This window comes from Xyrauchen texanus, chromosome 29 (genome assembly GCF_025860055.1).
Source record: "Xyrauchen texanus isolate HMW12.3.18 chromosome 29, RBS_HiC_50CHRs, whole genome shotgun sequence".
NCBI classification, from domain to species: Eukaryota; Metazoa; Chordata; class Actinopteri; order Cypriniformes; family Catostomidae; genus Xyrauchen; species Xyrauchen texanus.
This window is the reverse complement of record NC_068304.1, coordinates 18,584,967-18,608,563: the sequence shown is the minus strand read 5'-3', so window position 1 is coordinate 18,608,563 and position 23,597 is coordinate 18,584,967. Positions and strand designations below refer to the sequence as shown.

At 37.0% G+C, this 23,597-nt stretch overlaps 1 protein-coding gene across 1 annotated transcript in view; it reads left to right on the top strand.

Annotated features, from left to right (window-relative positions):
• LOC127622671 (zinc finger protein ZFPM1-like) overlaps positions 1–23,597 on the top strand; it is a 125,155-nt gene that overhangs the window by 43,516 nt on the left and 58,042 nt on the right. Inside the window, exon 2 of the mRNA XM_052096695.1 lies at positions 22,115–22,258. Coding sequence (XP_051952655.1) covers positions 22,115–22,258 — 144 coding nt within the window. The remainder of the gene's footprint in view (positions 1–22,114; positions 22,259–23,597) is intronic.

The window sequence follows — 23,597 nt, the reverse complement described above, 5'->3', positions numbered from 1 at the left end:
TCAGAAGAGTAGCAACATAGTTGATGGGGAAACATTTTGACAAAAGCATCTCTCTTTTTTTTTTTTATCTTACACTGACCTGCTTTGATGTTTTTATGTAGTCATTTTCCAGGCTTGTATCTAAAAGAATGCATGGTATCATATTAATCTACAACAGTGCCATGAGATTGTCAGAGTTTGTCTGAGGTCCACATGTGGACAGGATCTCTCGCCTGGCCGTAGTTTTGGAAGGTGTCCCTATGTCTCTGTCAGAGCGAAGATCAGCCTGATACTAGCTGTCAAACCCTGCTCTTGTTCAACCTGTGACCTTTCAGTCAACTGGGCCCAGTTTGCAAGCACTGTTGCTCTTTCCCTTTTATGCAAATACACTCTAAGAGGTTGCTGCGTGGAAACTGAAGGGTGTATTTGTTTCAGAATGGACCTGAAGTTAAACAGTGAAGATATAAGTTTCTCAATAAAGACAAATAAAACATAGAATATGAAAATATACTTATTGGAAAGCCTATGTTTTTGTTTTCCTTTACTTTTCGTGAAGTTCATTGTTGATTACTATCTGCTAACTGACCAGAAACTCAATTAGAATGGAAAGTGATATTGGCCTCACAAATTTGCATCTGCCTTTATCGCAGAACAAACTACTAATTCATACCTTTTCTCATGCATCTATTCTATATTTTATTCTTATTCTCACATATTTCTATTGATATATTTAAGATTACCAAAGAAAGCACTTATATTTAAATGAATATTCCATGTTCAAAACAAGTTAAGCTCTATTGACAGCATTTGTGGCATAATGTTGATTACAAAAAAAATAAAAAATAAAGTTTGACTTGCCCCCTCTTTTCAAAAATCAAGGTTACAGTGAGGCACTTACAGTGAGAGTGAATGGGGGCCAAATTTTTTTAACTTTAAAATACTCAAATGTATAGCCACAAGACATAAACAATATGCATTTTAATATGATTTTAGTGTGATTTAATCACTTTTCTTACACTTTTCTGTATAAAGTTATATCCAATTTTAAAACATTGTTGGCCTAACGTTGCAATGTCAACAATCCCTAAACCCTAATTTATACAACTTTACAGCTCAATTATTTTTAACAGAAGAATTAATGTAAGTGCTTTTATAAAGTAATAATCTTCACATTTCTGCTTTTAAATCTTCCAAAAATTGTAAATTGTAAATTGTAAATGTCCATTGTAAATGTCTCACGTTCACCTTGATTTTTACTTATTTTTAAAAAAATTTTTTTAAAGAAAAGGAGGGACGAGTTGAAATAAATTTTGTGGTAAGCAACATTATGGCACAAATGCTGTCGCTTGAGCTTAACATACCTAACCCCACTCTAACCCTAACGTAACTCCAACTTTTGCAGGCTCTAAAACATACATTAATTAAAATTATAAACTAAAATCTTGTTGATAAAATGTTGAAAAATTATTTAATTTGACATGGGGTGAACTATCCAATTCCATAAATCTTTCAAAAAGAACCCAAAGGTCCCTCATCCTATTGTCGCCACGCAGATGTGTTCAAAATCCAGCTATGACGGGGTTACATGCTAAATGAATTACACATGTATGTTCACAACTGCTGTTATGGATTATGCCATGTTCTCATATAAAGTAGGAAAAACTATTACTCTCATTGGGGTGCTGAAGTGCTGGAGTTCATATTAATCAGAAAAGCGATAAGTCTTTAAGAGATAAATGAGGGGATTGCGAGTAGAGGGCTTGGCTTGGGGGGAGGAGAGAGACAGAGGCATTAATATTCTCTCTCCCTTGAAAGTCCTTCACAGATAAAAGGGAAAAGAAAGAAACGAGACATCTCACCCCGCGCTTTTATTTCCTATTGCCTCATCTTAAATTTCCATTATTCACTGCAAAAAAGCCAAGCCTATTCACAGTCCTCTCTGACACTGAGGCCCCCCCAACATTCACATACATTCACTTCAACCAAACACCATTATTAATCATCCCTATCAGTTTCTTCCATCTCCCTGCTATTTGCTGTTTAATCACTAAAATAATATCAAGAGGGGGGTAGAGGGCCTGTTACCATGGTGACCAAATGGAAAAGGTCAGGGTGAGTTTATCTTATCAACGATAGAGAATGGTTACTAATTACAGATAGGTACTACCAGTGCTCAGTCCACAGGGCCCTGCCTTAAAATGCTATCAGCAATCCACACCAGCCTGATATTAAAATTATCTACAGTCATCCACATTCACAGACACACCTCATCCTGGCACACATTGGATGACGTGGGCCTTAGCTTTCTCTAATGTTAGTTAACACAACTAACTCGTAAATTACAGTTAATACTACTGATAAAAAACTGCTATGAAATTTTACTTTATGGCTGGAAATCAGCAGCGATACAATTATGATAAAATTTGAATTGTAAAATTATGATTAATTATATTTTGTATATAGTTATTGTGATCTTTTTCTCACTGGATATTCTTTCATCTGTATTGGACTTTGGTGCTTTGCACAAATACTATTTAGCTTGTTTTGAGTTTTATCTAACACAAATTATTGAGTGTGATTCAATGCATTAGAAATAATGCTACCTCTGCACACACACACACACACACACACTCACACACACACACACACACACACACACACACACACACACACACACACACTCTCTTAATCTGAGTGGTGGTCAATCTTCAAATATCCATTTGAAAAAAATTATGACAAATTTTGATTCTTGGCTTGAGAATGTCAATACAGTATCATAAGATAAAACATTGCAATACTTTGATATATACTTTTCCCCCACCCCTTACCTAAACAAATTCTGTTTGCTGGACAATGGCTCAAGCTTTACGTTATCACACTGATCGTCTTGATTTATGACAAGACCTCACATAGATACTGTTAATGTCCCACGCTAATGTTCAAACCTTTATCAGTTCAAATAAAGCATCGTCAAATAGAGGCTTTATTAGTATAATTGCTGTGAACCTAATACCTAACATCCTGACAACAGAATACTGTTCACCAGTGACAAGATGTTCTGTTCCCCAGTCTACTAAACTGGCTTTTGTAACCACTGAACTGTTGACCCAAACTAAAGCAAGAGTGTTTCTTTTAGTTGGTTCAGCGGTCTTCCTTCGCAGTGAGTTGACTCGCTAATGTTTCCTTAGCATCATTCGCCTTAATGGCAAACCAGTTGTAATTAGATTTAGTGAGGCTGCAGAGATAACAGCACTAATTAATGGAAGGTGTTTGTGTACGTGCATCGGCACACATAATGTTAAACGTGTGAGGGCGGATGTCTTCTGTTACACAGTATCCTGTGTAACTTTAAAGGATTAGTTAATTGAATAAGGAAATTGGGTCTGAAATTCTTTGACCGCAAAAGATGAATTTTTAAAGAATATCCAGTCCACTTTTTCCATAAAATGAAGTTGAATAAGAACTGGGGCCTCCATAATGACATAAAGCAAAAGTGGTCCATACAAATCTTCTTTCTGAAGACATATGATAGCTTAAGAGGAGCATACCAAGAATTGTCATTATTCACTGAAAAAATAAACATCCACCCATCCTTTGAATGTTCATGAGAGAATTAGTGATGCCAGATCTGTGAACGATGCCACCTTTTGAGTCATCTTTTCAATGAATCGTTTGACTCAGTTCACAAAAATGGTCAAAGGATTAATTTACAAATCGGACTGATCTGAATCAACTCTGGTCAGAATGACATATAGGGTAAATAAATGATTGCCGAATTTCCTATTTTGGGTGAACTAGTCCTATAATCCTAGCTTTCAGTTGCAAAAAGACATGTTCTGTTTGTTCGCATCTTAGACATGCACATCAGAGTGTGCTGGTGTTTCCATGCACTCCTTCATTTATCATCTTTGACATTTGGCTGTGCTCTCCCTATCTTCCTCTCATCTGAAAAGAACACATTTTTCCCATCAGAAATCCTGCTGTGACTTTTGCGTTCGAGGGGTGCTGATACTTCCTTTTGCAAACGGCATCTCTGTGTGTATCTTTTCCGGGCTGCGTTCCCTCATCTCCCCCCAGTCCTCTTCTTCTTCCTCACCCCTGCCCCCACCTATTCACACATTCTCACTCTTTACTTCTCAACATGGATGTTATCAGAAATAGTTAGGGTTCTGGTGATGCCCTGCCTCTTGAAAATACCCCATTTCTTCTCGGCGGCCAGCTGTATGGTGGCTAACATGCCTACTCCATTTGCCCTCACCACCCTATGTTCTCCACACTTACCTCTTCCACTGTCACACATTGTTGTATTTGAATTTACTTTTAAATGTTTTGCCTGTGCGACAATGGTGCCAGATTTCAACCACCATATTCGCATCAAGTTCCTGCTTTATTCCCTCTCTTGTGTACCTCAGATGTGGCACATACATAAGTTAAGTCTTTGGCTTGTGAATTCTTTCGAACAAGGTTTCTGTCAGCAATGGTTGTGGTGGATGTGAACAGCCTGAGGTGACTTGAACTACAGCCTTTTAAATGAGTATGTATTCCATATATAGATAAGTAATATTCACCATTTTGAAATTGGAATCGGTATAATAAATATAGACTTCCAAAGTTCTCACTTAGCAAACTGTGATGAACATGGTCGCAAATTTGTCTCAAAATCAGCTGCAGATAAGTAGTTTTGTTTTACAAGGGTTGCGTTATATTTGAATTGAGGTTTTCTAGACATTCTCCTGAGAGCATTTAATTTAATACTCTCTAATATCTTATCTAGCTTGTTTTTAGAAATGTAAATGTAAGGTGAATGAATATTCAGTACTGTATGTTTGTAATAATTTACTGGAAATTTTTATCAGGGAGAGGACCGATCATGCTGTATTGTTTTGAGGCAGTGCTGGGCTGGCTGAGGAAGACAGCTGAAGTGTTTTAGTGTGTGTGAGTGTGTGTATAACCTCTGTGCGTTTGAGTCGGCTCCTGGGCAGTAGCTCACTGTGTTGTCTATTTTATGTGCTTTTATGGTGATTAAGTCATAACAATTATACTAGAGCCATAAAGGGCTTTTCACTGCCTCTTTACTAGGAGAAAAGAAATGCATGCCTTAACGTCTTTTAGCACATTAGATCTTTTGAACACATTTGACAATTACGATTTAGTAAAAACTAATTACACAACAGAGTTGTGGCCTGGTGTCAGACACACTGAGCTGTGGTGATCATATGAAAGACACCGGTTCGAATCTGCAATTATGATGCAATAAAAAGTAAAAGGGCAGTGCAGTTACCACATGCGCTTCAGGCACATTAAGTCATGGTGCTTATACGGAAGACAGAGGGTGTTATCCCCTCTGTACAATCATTATCAGTAAAAAATGGCAAAAAGACCCCCCAAACAAATAAAATAAATAAATAAAAAATTGGCCCATATTCTAAAGTCCCAAAGGCCTTAGTCTAGGCAGCACCCTCTGCTTCTAGGGGACACCTGGTGCTCTAGTGCCCCAGTCGGCATGTTTGTGTGATCTTCTATTTAGTCTTTAGTCTGGGCAAGCACAGCTGGAGATGTGTCTGCAGGGGGGAGCTGGAAGATCTGCACAACCCTTTGTCTTCATGAAGCTCTGATCTCAGGGTCAGAGTATGGATAAGCAATGAAGGCCGTATTCCTGTGTGTGTGCGAATCAGTTCTAGTAGGCGGTTGATGATGGATATGCAGTGTTCTGTCTGGTTAGAAAGTGAATGGCATGATGGAATGATGAAAAGAGGGAGGCAAAGAAGAATGAGAGACCTCTCCTCCACATACCATCCCGATGACCATCTCTCCCTTTCTTCTGAAGCATCTCAGAGCCGTTCTGGGTGAAGATGAGTCCTTAAAGGGATAGTTAATCCAAAAATGAAAATCGTATTATAATTTGCTTGCTGATTTCTCGATGTTTTTCCAAACCCGTATGACTTGCTTTCTTCTATAAAACAGAAATGGAGATGTTAGGGAATGACAGCCTCAGTCACCATTCACTTTCATTGCTCCTTTTCCATACAATTAAAGTCATGCAGGTTCACTTTCATTGCTCCTTTTTCCATACAATTAAAGTGAATGGAGATTGAAACTATCAGTCCTTAACATTCTGCCAAACATCTCCTTTTGTGTTCCAAAGAACTAAGAAAGTCATACCGGTATGGAACGTCAAGAGGGTGAGTAAATTATGACAGAATTTTCAGGGGGATCATTCTTATCCTTCCTCTACTCTTTCAACCCCTCCGATTCACTGACGAATTCTCTCCCTGACACATTTTCGCTATTAAATATTGTATAAAACAAACAAATTGCAAGAGATTAGTATGTGCAAACATGCAAAAATATCTTAGAGGTTACGGATGCCTTGATATTAATGCATACTTTTGACATGAATTTAATCTGTGCTTGCTTCTTTTGTTGGCTCCGCTCTTTTAATTGAAGTTTTCATGGGAAAAGAATGTGTCTTAATATTGCTTCAGGCTTATCCAAGGACAGCTCATATCAATCAAGTTAGGGCCTGATAGCAAATGCAACTTTGAGAGGCTGTTCGTCAGTCCTTTGGGAGGCTGTTTTACCTTGTTCGGTATTTGATAAGGTCATTTAAGAATACTTCTTCCCAAAATGAAATTTATTCATATATAATATAATGCTATATAATGCAATATGCAATATAATGCATTTATTCATCCTCATGTTGCTCCAAACCTGCATGATCTTTTTTCTTCTGTAGACTACAAAGGACAAATTTGGATCAGTATTTAATTCCTTTTTTTTAATTCTATAAATTATCCTCCCTGCCTAGTAGGTGGCAATATGCACAAAGAATGCAAATTGCCAAAAAGAAAAGAAGAATGTGAAAGTGGAGATTTATTGGAAAAAAGGACTTAAATATTGATCTTTTTATCTCCAAAACCACATCGCTTCTGAAGACATGGATTTATCCACTGGAGTCTTACGGATTACATTTATGATGCCTTGAAGTGCTTTTTTGGATCTTCGAAGTTCTGGCCACCATTCATTTGCGTTGAATAAACCAACAGAGATGAAATATTCTTCTAAAATTCTTCATTTGTGTTCTGCAGAACAAAGAAAGTAAAATGTTGATGAGAAAATGATGAGAGAATTTAAAATATTTGGGTGAACTATCCCTTTAAATGGATGACATTTTCAGTTTAAACATGAATGTATGCTAACATTCTCAGACCAGAGTGCCTGTGAGCCTGTGTGTATTACACTTGAATGTATATTAACAGGTTGTGACCCCCATTTAACCCCACACTGCTGTTTGCCCTGATGCTCATTATTCAGTTAGACGCGTCTCAGCAGCTGTTGTCCTGCCCCTTTTCATAGACAGAGAGCCTGATGCTGCTTAAAGACTTTATCTAAACACACATGCACACATTTGTGTATTGATCTGAACCACATTTTAGTGGTAGGATGGTGGAGAACAATGAGGGGTGCTTCTTAAAAAAAACAGTCAAAAGAACTGTCAAAATGTGTGTCAAGAAGATTAAACATGACAATGCTTTGTGTCAATATGCTTATCAGATTCTTTTTATGGTGATTAGTTTTTTTGTCAGTGTCACATGACCACAATTTTGCACTCTTTCTCCATTCTGCAATTAATAGGAACATTTTCTAATTTCGTGGTAATTAGGGTGATATCGCATTACAAAATCAAATTTTTTGCATTTAGCTGATATTTAATATACATCTCAATATTAGCGTATTTGCCCTGAGATGGCTTATTATGTTTCTTTTCTCCAAACATAGACATTTAAATAAGTAATTGTTTTTTTTTTAAATAATCAAGACATGTTTTTAAAGACATGAATTGAAGGAAGAATGATATTTAATAATTTTCCTTTATTCGTTTATGCATTTATTTAACTTTACATGTTAATAAACAGCATTATATACCTACATATAGGAACAATTCAGGAAACTTAATAGTGAAATATTAAGCGCATTAGGGCTGAAACTAATAGTCTGCATATCGACAGCATCTGCATTAAAAAAATTTTACAATTTCCTTTGTCAAATAGTCATTTGGTGTCATATAACGTAACATGAGATCATATGAAACTCTCTTGATTGTGCACGAGAGCAGCACTGCAGCTCGCGGATGAGTGCGGAGAGGAAGAAAACACAGCTCACAGTCCAGATGCACTCTAAACTTTCACTGCTTCAGGTGATGTAGATCGCAAAGTATGAGGGAATTATACATATTAAGTAAATGCAGAAGCACTCTCGAAGCACTTCTTGCGAAATAAGCGGAGCTGGCACTGCTACTCCGCTGAAGCAAAACTTGCGTGTCGAGCGTCTTTAAAGAGCCCATATTTTGCTCATATACAGGTTCATAAATTACTACTAATTTAGGTTTACTAGACTACTAGAATAGGTTTACATGCTTTATTGTTCAAAAAACACATTATTTTTCTCATACTGTACATTGCTGCAGCACCTCTTTTCACTCTGTCTGAAACACTCTGTTTTAGCTCCTGTCTGTTTTAAAGACCCTCTTTCCAAAAATCCCAGTCTTCCCTGATTGGTCAGCTGGCCCAGTCTGTTGTGATTGGTCAACCACTTAGAGTGTGGGTCAGAAATGTAACGCCTTTTACCATAACCGAATTTCAGCTTAAAGTAGCCCTTAGGCTGTCATTATGCACATGTTTAACTTAGTGACATAGCTATGTCACGGAACTGATGGCTGGGCCAACCTGATCTCATGAAAATTCGTAAATAATTTATGAGGTGGCTATTTCGTGTGATGTTGCATGATTTTGTTCTCATGAACTCCTACAACTTTATCAAGTGCAAGTTCCCGTATGTCTAATGCAGAAGTAATCGTGAGTTTCACAAACGAGGCGTTAAGGACATACTTATTAATATTATACCCTTACCCAAACCCCTTATCTAAACATAAATGGATGTAAACGATGTCCAATGACATCATTCAAACAAGTGCAGTCGCATGATATCATATGAATTAGCCAAATTTAGAAAAGTTGTACGAACCCTGATGATTTCGCTGTGAGAGTGTGTTGGGCTGGACTGCAAACCAGGCATTTCTGGCAGTTCAGGAGCAGTTTTTTCTGTGGGAGAGAGTAACTCCCTTTGGCATGGACTTTGTGCTTTGTAACTTTGCAGACCTTTTACATGCACAAACAGCTCTATTACACACTAAAGGAAAAAGCATAATAGGGCCTCTTTAAAGGAAACATCCTGGTGTTAAATCATTAATGCAGTTATATTTAATGCGTTATAGCTTTAATAAAGTTAAAATAAGGAAGCAGGTCATGCAATTAACTACAAACTCCCAAACTGGAATTTCTCTGTGCGGTCATTGCCTCATCTATGAGTTGTGTGAATATCCCGATCTAAGGGAGAGATTGAAACTGTACCCGGCTGATGCACGCTGTCGCGGTGACTCTCGTCCCTCGCGTACGCTTGCTGCAGCTAGATTATAACGTGATGGCTCTCGACTTATTGAATCATAGTATGTGTCACTGTGCATTTCTTATTGTGAAGAAAATTGCCAATATACAGATTTATTAATAAGAGAGTTAAAGATGGATTTAAGTAAACATGAATGTAAGAGAGGGTAGTCTTCGGCCCATTATACACTGCAAAAAAATACATTTTGATTTGTTTTTGTTTTGGCTTATTTTCCAAAAATAATATCTAAAACTCCTTTAAAACAAAGTACATTTACTTAAGCAGCTATACTGCAGAAGAAATAATTGTTATCTGAGAATGTTGAATATAATATAAAAAATTAAAAATATTTTAAAATATCTAAAAATCATTAAAAAAAGAAAAGCAGCATATAAGATTTTTAGACTTGTTTTTAGAGAATAGATGTTGAATATAAGTATACTTTGTCTTTACTGCACTCACAGAAGTATAACAAAGTGAAAAATACACTTATAATTAATATACATTCTCTTAAAGCAAGTCTAAATATCTTATATGTTGCTTCTCAAGTAAATGTATCTTGTTTTAAGGATTTAGACAATTATAAATGGAAAACAAGACACTGTTATCAAGCACATTGTAAGGGGGTTCTGATGGGCAAGGAGGAGGCGAGAACCAGCTTGTCAATATAAATAATAATTTAATTAAACTCAAAACAAAAGCACAAACATACACACACACACATACATGACGGACATGCCCGTAATTCTCTCTCTCTCGAACTATCGTCACCGGCTGCCTTTGTCCCTCGCGCGCCCCATCAGGCCAATTGGGGACCAGGCGTGCGACATTCTAACCCGGCCCCGCCCCCCTCCGCTCCACATACATTAATATACAAGTCGGGGCACAAGCTGAATATTCAGTTAAGTGCTAATGAGTAAGTTAATAATAATTGTTAGTTGCAGCCCTAAAGATCATAAAATTCATTACAATATTCACAATGTTGCTTAGTTACAGTATATATATTGGCAGCAAAATCATGTATCAGTACCAGTGATTCAGGGGAGGAGAGAATGAATTAGGGGGGAGTGAAGTTGCCAGGCAGCCAGAGTGGAGACCCTGGACTATCGAAGCCAGGCATGCAGACAAGAGCCAGCAGATAAGCTGTCTGATAAAAGATAGAAAATAGCAGCAGATTTCAACTTTCCCACTATCCAAGATCCACGGGCAGAAGGGGTGGCTGAATCAACTACTTCATCCATCTGTATCTGTCTCGCACCACAAACAACTTGCAAGGCTATTGAGATGGCACACATACACACACACACGTTTAATTTCAACGATGGGCATTTCATACGTAATGCATACACATGGTTCCAGACTGCCAACATCTTTCCTGACCTTCAGGAGAAAAGGCTTCTCTGCATTCCATACTGAACAAGAAATAATTTTTCTTGCACACAAACTCTGCACAAAGTTTGTCGCAATTAGGGCTGGGTATCAAGTTTGATACATTTTAGGCATCGACTGAATTGCCTCTAAACAATTGAGTATTGAAAAATGTCATGACGTTCGGTAACATATTTCGATACCTAATGGGTTAATCTCGTCAACGTCAGTGATAAGCATATAGCATGGTAGATGTGCCCAAATCTAAAAGTGCCGGTGATTCGCTGTTTAGGCATCAAGGAAAAACACTAGTTTACACCGGTTAAACCCAGCGGCTCACATGTGAGACTGTAGTGTGTATGCATCCCAACACCCATAGATGTGAAAGATGTGGAAAAGATCAAAAGTGTGGCTACATTTCACCAGGCTCAATGCCAACAGCGTACGATGCAATATTTGCGAAAAGATAATTGCTGCCAAGACCGGCAATACGACAAATCTGATGAAGCAGTTGACAATGCATGGAATAAACTTAAGAGCAGAAAGTTGCTTTGTCTTCGACTGCAAGAAGACCGAGCCGGTGCAGTCATCCTCTCAGCGTCCTGCCACAGAGCTTCCTTCAGAACTACTGATGAATGCAGTGGCGCTATGACTGGGACACAGACAGTTAAGGTTAACATTTAGCAAATAAACCAACAAACAACATTGGCTAACTTGTAGTGGTACATGCTTGTGTACTTGTTAAATTAATGTTTCTGTGCGTGGTTACGTAGTCCTGTAAACTGGGACCTACATAACATTAGATACTGTTTGGATGTATGGCTATAAATAACTAGCTAAATCGATGCTAAAAATGCTTTTAAGTTGACTGTAACTGATCAAGTTTAACGTACATTAAACTAGTTATCTTGTTAAAACTACTTATCCTTGGGGTTGGCTGAATTAACAGTTTAGGTGTCTTGTTTTTTTTTTTTTTTTCCTCTTCACATTAATGTTATAGCCTCTGCCTCTGCCCCTGCCGACCCTGGCATGAGGAGACCAGAAGGCTCAGGAGATGAGTCTGAAAAAAAAGTCAACAAACTGCAAAAATAAAACCAAATCTTTTTTGAGGTAAGGTTTGTAATCTTGTTAAAACGGATTTAATAAAATTGGTATCGGAAAAATTATTGTTTAGGAACCGGTATCGAAGTCAAGGTATCGATATAATTTTTTTTTTTAAAAACCCAGCCCTACACGCATTGCACATGCAACTAAATATTCGCTTCCTTTTTTCTTCCTTTTATTACTCCATTGCTCTCATTCAGTCTCAGATGCTCTTTTTGTCAAGAGGGGTAAAAATTATCTGAAAAGTGGGGGGCACAACATAAAATCTGCTCAGTTTTCTATCATTCTCTCACACTTTCCTCCATTCTAATCATATCTTTCTCACTCTGCAAACAGACATAGGCACACATGTTCAGATAGGAGTCTATGTACTCACACATATGATCTGTTTAGTCTATTCTTGCTGTTCTAGTAGTGGGAGGAAGTTTGGAGGTAGAGGTCTGCACGGGCAGTTTCCTCTATGCAGCCTGAACTTGTTCAGAACGTTGAATCATTGTGACAACTTTGCTAAATACAATCTATACGCAGTGTAATGAATGAAACGAAGCACAGGTGTCTCGATATGAGTTTTTGAAAAACAAAATGTAATTTGAAGTTAAACGGTGCCGGCCTCCTGCTTGAGACACTGAAGAATCAGCGAGACACGGTGCAACAGTCAAAGACATTTGTCCAACATGTGTTTACATAGGAAAACAATGGGAAAACAGAACAGACATGCGCAAAAACACGTTTGGTGTGAACAGCCCACAACTCGTCTGTTCACACTTGTCTGAGTGTGAGCACGTGCGTGAAACAAGTTTGGTAGGCTTGTTTACTTTTTCATTAAGTCCTACTTGAAAACTGACCTGAACCCGGCCCGAAACCCGCCAGGTTCTCAGGTCCTGTCGGGCCTGGGTCGGTTGGGGGGGGGGGGGTGAATGAAGGATGATGTGGCTTAGTGCAGAACTTTAGTCTTTCAACAGGACGTGTGTGTGATGAGATGCCAGCTGTAGGGTGTTGAGCGCTGTCTCTCAAGAGGGGAAATTTGTCTCTCAGCTCTTCAGAAAATAGGGGCCAATCGGTCCTTCTATTTCTCAGAGAGAGAGAGAGAGAGAGAGCTGTGGGGCGCCTAGTGGCTTTTGGGTTTGAAAGGTCTATCTATTGTCATATTATTAGATTGAGATTTATGAAGTAAATATCATCATAGTAATGCTTTCAGAGATCTGAGAAATTCAGCCTTGATGCTCATGTGTGCAATGGGAGTTCGAATCTTGCTCAAAAAATGTCTCGATCCCAATCCCCTTTGGGTTTCCTGGCTTCTCTTCACTGAATGAAATTATGAATGATAACACTGAATTTCATATATGAATGAAAGTGGCAAAAAATCTTTTAAAAATTAAAAAAAATATATATATTTGTAAAGTTGACCTTGTCATGTATAGAGTTTCCACCATCATGGAAAACCTGTAAATATCAGGGAACTTTATCATTGTGATTTCCAACCCTGGAAATAAGTAATGTAAATGAATAAAGTCATGGTAATTTGTATAGTGAATAATTTTTTTTCTAGTTATGTTCCACTGTGTCTGTGATCACTATAAAATTATAAACAAAAATCATTATGCTATAATTGAATTCCTATTTATTTAATTCCTAAAATCCTTATCTTATTGAAAGCTGTGTGAACCTTGCATGTAATCATGTTGAGGTTGAAGAAATGTTCCATGTTCAACACAAATTATTGTAAGCTCAATCGACAGCATTTGTGGCATAATGTTGATTTCCACCGAAAATGATTTTGACTCATCCTTCATTTATTATTTGTTATTCAGTGAGGCATTAGTGAATTGGGAAAGAACATAAACGCTAAAATGCATACTTTAAAAGTTTGTCTTAAGTTTTAAAAGATTTGCCACAAGACAGAAGCATTATACATGTTGTTGACAGAATTTAATGTGTTAAAATTATGTTAATTCATGTCCAATAATACAAATCAAATCAAAATCAAATGAAATCACTTTAATGTCACACAACCATATACACAAGTGCAACAGTGGGTAAAAGCCTTGGGTGCAGTTCCGAGCAACATAGCAGTCATGACAGTGATGAGACTGTTTTATTGAATTTACAATAAACATCAGATTTACACAAAATAATATGCAATGTACAGTACACTTACAATATAGAATACACAGTATACAATAAAAATAGTATATATAAACTATATAGTAGGATGTATTGTGCTGTATTGACATTCAGGCTGTCGGTTGATGGTCAGTTGCAGGTGTGTTGTTAAGAGAGAATATAATTTATGACAGTCCAGTGTAAGATTAATAAAGTGCAACTGCGTGGTCCTGAAGACATAATGATGGTAAACGCTGTAATGCCAGTAAATCCCTGATGCATCACACTTAAATTAAGTTAATACGTATTATGTTTGTGTTTTGTGGCTACACTTTTGAAACCGTGTGTATTTGAACATTTATGGACATTCAATTCCATCGTAAGCGCCTTAGTGTAACCACAATTTTAACTTCTTTTTATTTTTTTAGTAAACAAGGGACAAGTCGGAGTAATTTCTTGTGGTAATCAACATTAGTCCACAAATGCTGTAGATTGAGTTTAACTTGTATTGAGCCTGTAACATTCCTGTACAGTATATTTTTCAACCAGAATGTGAAGTGTATGGTGTTGTGATATAGACAGCAGGTCCCTATCAGTACAAGTGTTCAAACCGGGAAAAAAGTCATCAGACGTTTTTTAGCTGGGCTTTTTTCTCTGAAGGAGGGGTCTGATAAATGGATGGGAGCAGGTTTGTTGATCTGCACTTGCCGGGGTAGTTTTTCTTTCAGATGGGCATGAGAAATACTTTCAGACGTTCCATTTATCTCTATGGTGACCCGGCTAGCTTGTAACCTTAGAGATATCATTGCCAACAATCGCACCTGTCCTCTGTGGACACAAAGAACAATTTCCAGCGGGGGTCTGGAAATCTGATTTTTCCCTATTCCGGGTGAATCCATCTCGCTGTTTTTATTCGTTTGTTCTTTCTTTCTTTCTCTCTCATTCTGTCTCCAAGCTTATCGCCTCTCCTTGACCATTATCTGGCAGACAGCTCCTGCTCATTAAGGAGTTAATTTTCTCCTCTCTATCTGTGATTAGTATAGTGAACCTAAAGCACTGTGAATTCCTTAAATTTTCCCTCACTGTTATCAAAAAGAGAAAAAGGGGAATGGGGGATATTTAATCGTATAAGTAGTCTTCCTGGGGAACTGGCGTTCTATTTTTTCCCTCCCTTCTCTTCCCAGCAATGTAAAGAAATCCTGCAAAAGCCGCCCAGCTCAGTAATTCAGTTTTTAAAGCATGAAAAAAAAAAAGACTTGATGAAATTCCACTATCAGCTCCAAACCAATATGCAAAATATCTTGCTAGAAATCAAATAGCTATTATGTTTTCATTTCCACGTCGGCGTATTTGCTTAATGAAGAGGAGACAGATCAGACCGGTAGAGAGAGTCTGCAGAAGCCGATAACCGGGAACGGCTCGCAGCTATCCACACAGAGTGACGCTCCCAGTCAGAGAGAGAGAGAGAGAGAGAGAGAAAGAAAGAGAGAGAGATGGAGAGTGAAAGAAAGCAGAGAGTACTGGGGAAAGAGCAAACAGACAGTAAAGTGATGGAGGGAGGTAAAAGGTAAAGCAGAAATGGAAGGATAGAGAGAATAATGCAGATAAGGGAATAGAGGGATGTCTTTAAAATGTGCCTCGTTGCAGTGGCCTGGGCTCAGGCCTGTTTGAAGTGCTTGGATGCCCAGCACACATGAATATCATCAGCACTGCATATTATCACCTTACAATAATCAGTCATTATCATAAGTATTGTAATCACTGACTCGTGTGATTTGACTGATGAGAATTATAACACTGTCTTCCTGCTCTGCTTACTCTTTTTATTTCATTATTAAGAAGACTTGTCGAGTATAACTATACTGTTTGTTCTGTGTTCATGTGAGTTTTTGATTAATTGTGCTTCATTGTTTGGCTGAAGTTCTTACTCTTTCCATTCATGCTTTCAAGGTTTTTAATAAATATATTGTAGTCCCAGCAGTTTATTTTATATCTTTAAAAAAATATAAAAAATTCTACAGGAATATTCTGGGTTTAATACAAATTGAATTTAAAGTCAGTGTGTCATTTCTGTGCCATTAGCAAAAATAATTTATCTTGTCTGCCATTTGGTTAAGCAGACAAGACCTCAAACCCATTTCCATTGGTGAAGACTAGTGATGCACTGAAATGAAAATTCTGGGCCGAAACGAAACACAAAATTCAGGATGCACTTGGCCGAAAACCGAAAATGACATTATTTTTTTCCTTCCCCATATTAAAATAGTTTTTTATTTATTTATATAATTGTATTAATAGTATACTTTTTAATTAATTTCATGAATTTAATTCATCTAAATTGAAAAACTACAAATCAATAAAATTATCACACTTTTTTTTAAAGTAACACACCAAAATTGGACAGAAAATATAGTATTACAATATTAAATATAATATTCTTTATTCGGTTCTTTTACAATCAAATGTAAAAAAAATTTAAGATTATTTATTTTTTTACCAAAAACATAAATTTAACGTTCTAGACAACTCTAATAATATGCAAAACAGCAGTCAAGTAATGAACTTAGCAGCTCTAGTATAGCATCTTGCAAATACAAAAAGTTTAAATATGCTACCAAACTGAACTGTAAACGACAGATGTGTCCTCAAGTGAAGAACAAAGTTTTTCAGGGCTGAACAAATTTTACTGTAATTGCTAAACACAAAGCAAATTGGACTGCTTTCTCTTTAAGTAAAAGTGTCAGGTTTCTGGCAACTCAAGAACATGAGATGCTGCACTGAATACTCTCTCTCTCTCTCTCTGTGCTGGTGCTTGGGCAGATAAATACCTGCGTGCAATCTGCACAAGTAATAGAAAGCGATCTTTGTTCATGCCCCAGTAGTCAAGAGGATTGTCGCGTTCGCAATATGAGCGTGAAGCGATCGACTGTGTTCCGCAACTGCTTTCGGGTCCTTGAATAACGTATAACATGCGAGGAAGGGCATCCGGTGGACTTTCTGGTGTCCTACTAGGGAAAGATTGTACCCTCCTAGGGAGTTGGTGCCCTACACCGACTGCGTAGTACGCGTATAGGTTGCGGCGGTACTGCTTATTAATATTATATAGTATTTCTACACCACTGACATTGGCCTTTGCCTGGCAGCGCCGTGATTATTAGATCGTTTGAGAGTGAAACTTGAGCATTGAGGGGCAGGGAGGCATATAAATTGGCTCATATTTTCAGCCTTTTTTCTATTTCGGCCAAAAACGCCATTTTCGGCTGAAAATTTCCGGTGGCCGAAATTTCGGTGCATCCCTAGTTAAGACAATGTCACTCTGTTGGACTGGTCAGGATGCTCAAACAAATATGATGCAATTTGATACCGCCACAGCAGAGAATTCACTTTGCACCTGGTAAAAGTGAATTTGTTGCATGCGCTCTCTCTGCTGATTTAGCCCCTTATTCACTTTTTATGCAGATCAGGCAACAGTCCAAACGGAGCCATAAAATCGCTGCAGAGCACAATTTGCATGCACAATTCTGAAGTTGCGGGCCTATTCTGAGCACTATACAGTATAGCGGAGGATGCAGCAGACCACCGTGATCTGAAACATGCTTTACTCCATCATTTAATAATTATTTGAAGAATTACTGCTGATGTGATTGGAAGAAAATGTACAAAACATCTCTTAAATAATTAATAATTATTAATAATAATTTTACCGCCTGCTTTCATTTGGTGGTAATAGTGCAATGTAAATCGGGCTGGGCATTTCTTGCAAATAAAGCGTAATCTATAATAAGCCTAATTTACATAGTAAGAAAGCATGTTTGGGCAGAAAGGATTGACAATGATTAATTGTCAATCAATACTTAATTTCAATACTGAAGATGCAGTGAAATTTTGGATTGGTTAGTGAATAAGACAATTTGCACTAAAGTGTTCACTAAAGTGATTAGTAAATTCCTCCAAAGTATTCATACTTTTTGTAGGGGAATCAACCTACAAATGACTTGCTTACAGTTTAATCTGCTCATTAAACTAGGATAGGGGACAGTATTTTAACAAAAATACAAAACAATTGCTTACCTCAAAGCTCTATCAAAAGAGAATAACGAATGTAAAAGAAATGCGCTGTACTGTGTACTGTCGACACTTTTAATGTTTGTTTTTACATACTGTGGAATGAGTCATTATTATTTTCTACAAACCTTGTGTTTCATGCTGAATCTTTCATTTTATAAAAGTTTGTTTTACAGCTGATTGATATTGTATGGGTTGGAGATTCCACAATAAAGTTAAAGCAAAATTATGTAAAAAATAAATAAATCAATTTAAATACTGCCTCAATTTCATGCACTGTTCAAAGGCCTGTTTCTTATTGTGAATAGTGCCTTGTCAAAGAAGAGAGTCTTTTGCCTTATGTAGGTGAAGTCATAGTGCTCCAGTTTTCTGAATGAACACAAGGATGCTAGTCAGTACATCATTGTAAGCTTCCTGCTCTGGATGGTGGAAACAAAGTTTGTGTGAGTCTTGGCAAATCAAGTGAAAATCCACTTGTGTACGCAGGTGTCCGCAGAGCTTGTGCCTTTCTGCCAGTGAATCGTAGAAGCCCTGAGGCTCCCAGCTTATCTGTGACTCCAGCAAAATACTGACTCCATCCAGGCTTTTGTCTCAGCACTACACTGGCTCATCAATCATTTCAGCACGTTTTCAGCTTGCAGATCAATTCTGTTTTTTGATTTTCAATTGTATTTGTCCAGTGCTTTTCACAGTGCACATTGCTCCATAGAAGCTTTACAAAGAACAGTGCTTCACAAACTCCCCTCAGTGAGCAAGCCAAAGGCAACAGTGGAAATGAAAACACCATAAAGGGATAGTTCACACAAAACTGAAAATTCTCTCATCATTTACTCACCCTTCCCAGATGTGTATGACTTTCTTTCCTCTGCGGAACATTTTCAGAAATTTTTTAGAAGAATATAGAGTCAGCATAATCAATGGCTTCTGTAGCGATATGATCGGTGTGATCCTTTTTAATTATAAATTCTGCTCCCTGCTCACTCAATCTCCAGTTTCACTTTCACATTCTTCTTCTTGTTTTTTGTTGATTCACATTCTTCATGCATATCACCACCCACTGGGCAGGGAGAAGAATTTCTAGCAGAAATGGACTTAAATATTGATCTGTTTCTCACTCACACCGATCATATCATTACTGAAGATATGGATTAAACCACTGGAATCGTATCGATTACTTTTATGATGCCTTTGGGATTTTTTATGAATAATAATTTTGGCACCCATTCACTTGCATTGTATGGACCTAAAGAGCTGAGATATTCTTCTAAAAATCTTAATTTGTGTTCTGCAGAAGAAGAAAGTCATACATATCTGGGCTGGCATGAGGGAAAGTAAATTATGAGAGAATATTCTTTTTTGGGTGAACTTCATAGTTCATCCCAAACTGAAAATTCTGTAATGACTATTCGTATGACTTGATTGGAGTGATGGGGATGCTATACTTTTCTTGGATCTTGCCAATTAATATTAATAAGATCGTATTATTGCCCTCAGCTCTGATCAATATGTGTTGCCACTTGTGCATGAAATTACACCACAGTTCAATTCCGGTACCACAGTTACCTGAACGCGCACACATGCAGAATCTTACAAAGTTCTCACTGCTCTCCTCGAAGTATCTTACTTCAAGTCCCTGATTTCCTGATACATGTGCTGTTCTTTCTTCTGCTGAATTGGGGCTGTGTGGTAATGTGGTGATTAATGTAAGGGTGAGAGAGTCTGTTAGTTTAATCAGGGCTCAGGTTTGATGTGTTGTCTCTTAGTTTAATCACTGCCGCTAAGCACACTGGTTTGATGTGGACGTGTCTGCTTAATAAAGCCCTATCTCCTCCGCCTTCATCAGCCTTTTCACTTTGTTCTGCATGTTCGAGTGCCAGTTAGGACTCAAAAGTGTCCGTCTCTCTTTCTCTCTCTTTCAGTCCGTCTTCTGCCTATTTTTTTTTAAAGTGAAACCTGTCTGTACATACAGAGTTTTAGCAAGTTGAAGGTGTTTTAGTCTCTAAACATGGGGAAGCAAAAAGTGAACTGCAAATATATAGCAGAAAACTCTCACATTTATTAATGTTACTTAAAATATTTTGGAAAAATGCATCCATTTATGGCAAACAAGTTGTCTGCTGACATTTTGAACATAACTCTTTATCTATGTTCAGTTCTGTGAAATGCATATATTATTCCTCCCATAAGATGACGAGAGAGTGAGTGAATGAGGTTTTTTTTCTGCACATTTGATGTCTGAAAGCAGCGATGCGGTGATTTACTCATTTAACCAGAGCCGTAATAGGGAAAGAAAATCATTAATTCAAACTCGCATTTAAACAAGTTGGCAAAATGTAATTGGAATTTTAAACTGAGAAGTCCCTTTGTACAATTATGATTAAAGGAAAATTAATTGTATGAAATGTCGCCACAGATATAGAAAATTAGATCTAGCAAGGCCCGGACTACATTCTAAAAATATGGCATGTGTGATCGATCTTTTTACTTTTCTCTCTCGCGTCCTTTATTACTAAGGTCCAAACCTAAGTGTGTTCATTTTATCTGAAATAACAATGAACCATGCAGCCATGGAAGTTGAAATTAGCCTAAAGATGTTTCATTTACAAAGACAGAAACACTTTGTCTGGGAGTGATTGTTTCCGAGCATTATCTCCGCCTCGTTTTAATTGCTTTGGAAGTGAAATTAACAGAATTAGAAAAATTGCCTTTGCCTTTTTCTACAAGGCTCTTTATTCACGGGTATTGTTGTGTGCTTTGTATAGATTATAAGCCCCTTTGTTCTAGGAAGTGTAAATATATATGCCTCCAGTCACGGCTTTAGCTCCGAACAATCCCCTCTCCGTTCATCACAACTTAATGAAAATCAATTTACAAAAAAACGATGGTAAAATCCGATTTTCCAACCCCTGGTAATTTGCCTTAGATGCAGATGCATAAAATAGTGGGTCTCCTCGTTTAGTTAAGCGCAATGAGAATTTAACACATTGTAGTTTTCTTCATCTTAAACCTCATTAGAATAACAATGCAGACGGCATGGGTTGAATTAACATGCAAACCGCAGTGGTGTCCACAACAGCCCAGACTTTTCTGTCACGGATTGCATTATGATGTTAAAGAAAGGACAATATTCTTAGAGAGCTTGTTCGGAAAATATTGTACTGTTTGTTTTCTTTAAAAGTAATGAAATTAAAACGGCTCATCATACTTCAAAATAATTGTTAGTTGATGCAGTGTCTGTTTTATGTCAAGACCTAAGCTAAACATCACTTTATATTAATAGAAATATCTTTAAACATTTTATTACAGTGTAATTCAAAATGATAAACTCTGGAGATATGGTTATTTTTAGATGAACATTTTTTAAACATTTCTGGAACTTATCTTAGTTTCCTCATCATGGTTGGATAGTGTACGGTTTTGTTCATCCCCTGCCAACTGGGAATGTATTGAGTTATACAAATGAGTTAATCACCCTGCTCACTGATACAACACATACACCCTGTTCATTTACTTCCTTGTGTTTGGAAGCTCTGGGATTTCCAACCAATTAAATCTGTAAAAAGCATGTAGCAAGAACTAGAGGTTTGAAATTAATCCGAAATGTCCTCTTAATAATAGACTGTATCGTTCTGTATTCAAAGAACCCCCAAATCCTTTTAGAAAAAACAAGGCTTATTCACACAACCTGAATCCCTCATAGTGGCCTTTCTAGATTGAGGCTTTAGCATGATATGAGATCTTTAAAAATGCCCATTAATATTAGAAGTCTTTTTTTTTTTAATGCTTATTACAGTGTAATCTATTACAGGTATGTAGAACAACATATTCCAATTTAATGACTCCTCTCTCTTTCTTATTATAATGACATTGGTTTAAGGTGGTTTTGTTTTGTTATTTGTTTTTTTTTGTTTTTTTTATTATCGTTTAGTTTTTTCTTTTGTTTTGTGTAGACTTTAAAAGGTCTGAATAGATGACATTTTTTTTGTGAACTGACAGATTTAATAAAGTGGTGTGTTTTATACTCAAAATCTTTTTCTCTCTTTCTGCGTAGGATCTATTGGGGATCTTAATGGGAGTGAAGATCCATCTGATGATGTAAGCATATCAGGAGAGGAAGGCGGAGCTTCAGACCAGGAAGACTCTGCTGAGTGTGACGGTTCAAGTCCACCTTCATGCACACCACTTTATAATGAAGGTGAAAAGACACACACCAAAACATAACTGTCATATTAAATCTGTCTAAAGCCATCTAAAAATTCCATTTAGTCAGTATGCAGTCTGAAATAACCTGTATTGTTTTGAGATGAAACAGTTTTAACACTAAAATCTGTTGATAACAGGAGTCTTAGACATCTAACTTCTGTAAAATAGGTTCCTTTGGGCCTTTGGCTTAAATGAAATATATGTGCTGTTCAGGGAAAGGAAATGCTCACTGGATAAAGTCGAAAGCTTTGTTTAATCAGGTGTCCTCTGAAGAGATTCCAGATAACTCAAGATTAGATTATTTTGATACCTGGTTTAGTTCCTGGAAGTGTTATATATTATCTTTTTTTATATTTTGTAGACTTCAATATTCAAACCAGTTGTACAATTTCATTTATGTTATTTTATTGGGATTAATGACGAGGGAGAGCTCATTTTTCATGCTAATTTAAATAAGGTGTAATAATTGTTTTTGGTTCTTGCATATATTGTGTTATATATATATATATATACAGTTGGGTACAAAAGTCTGAGACCACTTGTGAAAATCGTTCTTTTTGCATCGAATTTTGCATTCGTAATTTGTTTTTCATGACAAATTATAATTTCACAAAAAAAAACAATTTCATAAAAATCTTCATGCATGCCCTCAAGCTGGTATGGACTCCATGTACAAAGGAGTTAATAGGTCAATGTCACAAATGAGCTTTTTTGATTAACAATTCTTCTTTATTTTACGTGTTAAGTTTTGTTTGTTTTACATTTTCTAAAATCCTAAAACATTCTTTTCGTTTCCAGGTTTCAATAATGAATATCCCAGATTTCCAATATGGTCTCAGACATTTGTAACCTCTCTACATATGGTTCTCCTGCTGCACATTGTGTGCGTTTTTCCAGCCATTCAACATTTAAGCCACATTCTTAGTTAGATTTCTGTTTTTCCCCCTTTTTTATCTGGAAAATTCCTGTTCTTGTGAATTTTGGGTCTGAAGAGATAAGAGCGGGCTTGTTGGCTGGTTTTGATAAATGCACGGAAATTCTGTCAGGTGCTAATCGTGACTAGTTTGGAGATTGTCCTGGTTTGTTTGTGTGTGTCAAGTCAAGTGTTTTTTATTGTCGTTTAACCATATACAGTTAGTACAGTACACATTGAAATGAAACAATGTTCCTCCAGGACCATGGTGCTACATAAAACAACACAGGACAAACACAGAACCACATGAGACTACACAGACTAAATAACATACATATATAAAGTGCACGTGCAAACGGGACAGTACAATAAATTACTAAAAATGAACAGGACAGTGGGCACAGTGAGAGACAGTGCA